The following is a 4883-nucleotide window of genomic DNA, read 5'->3' on the forward strand; positions in this document are numbered from 1 at the left end:
AAAACGAACTATGGCAAACTATTTAGATCAGCACTGGATAAATATGAGCAAACTTTACACAAGACAGAAAATATCATCTTTGATACATTTATTTCTCTGCATAGATGTTGCTGTGAATTTCTTTAAATATGGTATGAATAGTAACTGACATTTAAGCATGAACTAATCTCATTTTAGTCTCCAGTGATCAATGTCATTGTGATTTCATATCAGTTTGATTCTAAATATTTCAAGGAGAGATGTTCTGCAACTCCAAATGCACAAATACACATAGATTAATCAGGGTCACATCTCCAGTACAGTTAAATTGCAAAATTCAAATGAGTAAAGTCCATAGTTTGCCCCGGAATAATCTTTTTGGGTGCTGTCATTTTTTATTCGAGTCCATGACAACGATCGATGCAATGGTCAGGTGCTGGGTGAATTAAACTCATATGGGCTTGGTAAAAGAATATAATCCATGTCCTAACAATGATCACAGCCACCTTTGTGTATTGTGTCACGAACATTAAAAATTTTCCTGTTTCACAAGTGAAACTCCCCAGACAACAAAGACAGCAGTAAAGCAGGCTGGTCCAGTGGTAAAACACATATATAAACTCACAGGCTGTGTTTGCAAACATAAACAGAGGGAAATTTCTCCGGGTTAACTGTCCATCGGGTAGATCACAGTGGTAAGGAAGATTTTCTCCACTATTTTGATTATCACTTAGTGCTTGTTATATTCGCAAAAACAAAAATTACATCCTGGTCCATCACTTACTCTGTTAATGGTTTTTAAAAAAAAATTTAACACTGACTTCATTGTAGAGTTAGAAAAAAAATGAATGAGGAGAAATTGTTTGACAATAAACTGTGTTGACTCCATCTGCTTTAAAGTCAGGGAGTGTGTGCTCGTTTGAAAACCTTATTTTAAACCAACAGATCCAAACAATCAAAATTAGTTTTAATAAATCTTAAAAGTTCTGCAATTACATTGTGGAAAACCGAATACAGATTAATAACAAAATCTTGCAACTTTCATTTATTTGTATGTATCCTTTAACTTATTTTTGACATTTTGTAGAAATGTGAATGAGTGTCATCAAACAAGAAAAAAGCCATGAATCCATATAGATTTTTAGCAATTTGAGAAATTGGGGTACATATACAAATTTTAACAAATATATTTTAAGGGTTTTTTTTTCCATGTTTTCCCACAGAAAGTGCTGACATGAAACTCGGGTTGCTTGTTGTGGTGGCTGTGGCAGTTCTGCTGCCCAGCTTTTCTGAGAGCCGGATCGTCTCCAAATGCGAGCTCAAAGACAAGCTTGGGAAAGTGATACGTCTGCCCAGGACACTCTTGGCTATAAGTAAGTCCAATGACTTAAATCCATGACAAAAGTCTGTACCTTAGTTGTAGACTAGAATACCACTGAGGTATTTAAGCCTAATGCTGTTTTTTGATTCTTCTGTATTAGAAGAAAATATTAACTTTTATAAATCTGATAGCTTCAGTTACTGTTTAAATTCAAAGGCAGCATTAAGAGCACAGAGAGAGAGAGAGCCTAGACCAGTTTGTCTATTCATTTATAAATAAATCTGACATCCAATGAATTATATTTCATGTGGTCCCCATGACTGAAAAAAGTAACCACTAAAGTAAAACTAAAAGCACATACATTTAGAAGGTTGAAAGAAAACAGCAACTCTTACTGGCTATCACCTTTATAATTGCATTTTTTTTCTCCTTTGTTTGCTTTTACTTCTTTGCATGTGTGACTTGTTTGCCACAGTTGTCTGTGAAGTGGACAGGATCTCTCATCTGAACACCAGCTTGGTCAATGTGCTTGGCAAGCGCACAACTACCACACTAAAGCCAACAACCCCCTCCACAACAGCAGTCACCTTAACGACCACTGGAGCGACGACACTTACAAGCACCAACTCTACTACAACTGCTATTACTACTACTACTACTGTCATGACTACTAACTCCACCATCAGCTCAGTGAACACAACCCTTGTGTCAAACAGCACAAGTGGCATGAACAGAAGAAAGCGACATGCTCACTCGAGCAGTGAGGAGGAGATCGGGCAAATTGGCGGAGGAGAGGAAGACAGCAGTGAGGAGGAAAACTTGAAGCCTTCGTCCCTCGGCCTTTACGGGCTCTTCCAGCTGCCTGACAACATTTTCTGTAATTCGGGGCTTCGTCCATCCAGAAATGTTTGCCGCACCTCCTGCAACTGTGAGTTCTTGCACCCACAGCGGGTTAATTTATTATGTTTTGCTTTTTTGTTTTTTTATTTTGCATATTAAAAATTGTTTCTTTTTTCCTCGCAGCCTTCACTGACAATAACATAACTGACGATATTGCTTGTTTCATCAACACTGGTTACTGGAGGTAAGTTTCTGGACAGCATAATACATATAGGTCAAATAAATAATCAAACCTTTGAATAAATATCACATGCCTGTGATGAATTATTTGACTAATTTATTTGCAGTATATATACTGTACAACAATTGACAAATTAAAGAAAAATCCGATATAAACTGATCTAGCAAGCTGTGACATTAATACAGCTTCAGCACTCCCTTGCATGTCTCTGGAACTTTAATGTAAGGACTGAACACCATTGTTAAGAAATCACTGTCTGAGATGCTGGTTAGGATTTCTGAAGGGGATCCACCTCATATATAGATGCAATAATCAAACATTACAAATGTGTACAGCTTAGCTCACTCAGTAAAGCATGTGATCAATATGCCATAAGGTTAATGCTGAGGCCTGGGTTTGAATCTGTCCCCAAAATCAGTCATTGCATATCTTCCAACAACTGTCAAAAAAGTGCATTCTTTATATTAAAAAGAAGCAGATACACAAAACGCTTAAGTGAAGGCACTGAATATAACACAAATATGTTAATGTAAAGAGAAATACAACATATGGTGTTGCCTAATAATTACCTTTTGTTTTAATCCAACAGGAACATTGTGAGGAGAGCCTCTCACTCATGTCGTCACAACATGAATTTCTTAAGAGAATGTAAATAAGTGGATGTGGAATCACAGTTTTTCCCTGCAGAATCACAAAAAATTCTTCACAGTTTCCATCTCCAGTGATCTGTGATTAAGGAACCGCATGCTCCATTATCTACTTTACCTTATGAAGCACTATTTTCTTTCTTTGGTGGAGGAATCTTTCAATAAACATTACTTTGCAGCATATATACAGTGGTGTGAAACGTGTTTGCTTCCTTCCTATTTTCTGTTTTTTGTATGTTTGTCACACTTAAATGTTTCAGATCATCAAACAAATTTTACTATTAGACAAACTAAACACAAAATTAATGTTTTTTTAATGAAGATGTTTATTATTAAGGGGAAAAAAAATCCAAACCTAAATGGCCTTCTGTGAAAAAGTGATTGCCCCCTAAACCTAATAATTGGTTGGGCCACCCTTAGGAGCAACAATTACAATCAACCAATCAAGTTTAAGAGGTTAATATTGTTTTTCTGAAGTCACGCAGAAGTCGACTTGCTGGTGTGTTTTGGATCATTGTAGTGCTACAGAACCCAAATGTGCTTCAGCTTGAAGTCACAAACAGATAGTCAGACATTCTCCATCAGATTTTTTTTGGCAGACAGCAGAATTCATGGTTCCATTTGCTACAGCAAGTATTCTAGGTCTCTGACATAGAGGCCAGGGATGCAGAAGAACATCATATCAAAAAGTGCTAATCCCTGCTGGACATTTTTCAAAGCTGGGAGGGTGCTTATAGAATGCTACAGGTGATCCAGGAAAGAAGGACAACCAATAAGACTGAATAAGCAAAAACTCTGGTGATTCTTTATGTGTCAAGATTATTGGAGCAGCTGAGCTGTGTTACTTTCACTACCTAATATCTATGGGGCTTTGAAACCCCAAAACACATTACTCTAAAAATTGGTCCAACTAAGAATCTGGTCCCTTGGCACAAGCAGAGCAATACAGAGTACACTATGCTGCAAAAATTGTGGGGGAAACAAAGAAATGTCACTGTATACAGTCAGTTCTAGTGACAAGTATATCTAATGTTGACACTCACAGCAGCTTTTGTGTTATTTCCTCATTTTGCATCAGTTTTTAGCCTCACATTTGACTGACTTCTCTTTTTTTTGGAACTCATGAATATGCCAATTTATATATGAATATGTTAATATATCAGTTTTATTCAAAGACAGCAAGATGGTGTAATTATTTTATGTATAGTTGGGTTTCTTTTGTTTGTTACTTTTAGTGTGTAAGAATATTCAACACTGTTATCAATACATTTGTCACAAAATGTCTCTCTGTGAAAAATGGGTTTAAAAACATGAACAACTGTGGGATACTGTTTGCTTTTGTGTGCGAGCCCTGTCAAACACCTGTCCATTATGCTAGCAGTGTACAAGCGTTCATTTGTTGTTTTTATTCATGCCTTATACCTCAAATATGAGGTCTCATATTTTCAAATATGAAGTCTCTCAAATTGAAGAAACTATTAGCTTAAGCAACAGAGTGATAATATCTGAAAAAAAAGATCAGTTAATGTCCCATGTGGCCATAATATGTGAAAGCTGCAATTTCATAATTTTTAAAGAAAGTCCACATCCTCTGTTAGCCCCTGCAAATGTAGTCTTAGAAGAAAGCCCATGATGTCCCTTTGACAGTACAGCAGCAGTCACATAGATTGCATAAACGGTGCTCAGTATGGAGGCCTCAGGCTCATGTCCCGACAAAGAACAAAAATTAATTGCTGGATCTTCCAGATTGAATCTCCATTATGAGACTACATCCACAGATAAAGACAAAACCTTGACTGATGAAGCGTGGCGAGGGAAATATGTACCTAACCAAAGTCTACTTGCACATGAATTG

General features: G+C 36.7%; 1 protein-coding gene across 1 annotated transcript; it reads left to right on the forward strand.

The window, feature by feature from the left end:
• The first annotated feature begins 592 nt into the window (after positions 1–592).
• Positions 593–3205, forward strand: LOC102214515 (uncharacterized). The gene is made up of 5 exons (XM_005736048.1): positions 593–674; positions 1203–1352; positions 1776–2228; positions 2324–2384; positions 2971–3205. Exons 2-5 carry the CDS (start codon positions 1214–1216, stop codon positions 3035–3037), a joined length of 720 nt encoding a protein of 239 aa, XP_005736105.1. The 5' UTR covers positions 593–674; positions 1203–1213; the 3' UTR covers positions 3038–3205.
• Positions 3206–4883: the final 1678 nt, after the last annotated feature.

The sequence above is a fragment of the Pundamilia nyererei genome, unplaced genomic scaffold (genome assembly GCF_000239375.1).
Source record: "Pundamilia nyererei isolate P.nyererei 1_Seehausen unplaced genomic scaffold, PunNye1.0 scaffold00067, whole genome shotgun sequence".
NCBI lineage: Eukaryota > Metazoa > Chordata > Actinopteri > Cichliformes > Cichlidae > Pundamilia > Pundamilia nyererei.

What these genes read in the sequence shown, in the direction of transcription:
- LOC102214515 (XM_005736048.1), top strand. Translation starts at nt 1,214, where the DNA reads ATGAAACTCGGGTTGCTTGTTGTGGTGGCTGTGGCAGTTCTGCTGCCC. An exon ending in TTGCCGCACCTCCTGCAACT is followed by an intron (nt 2,229 to 2,323) that starts GTGAGTTCTTGC and finishes TTTTCCTCGCAG; the next exon opens with CCTTCACTGACAATAACATA. An exon ending in ATCAACACTGGTTACTGGAG is followed by an intron (nt 2,385 to 2,970) that starts GTAAGTTTCTGG and finishes TTAATCCAACAG; the next exon opens with GAACATTGTGAGGAGAGCCT.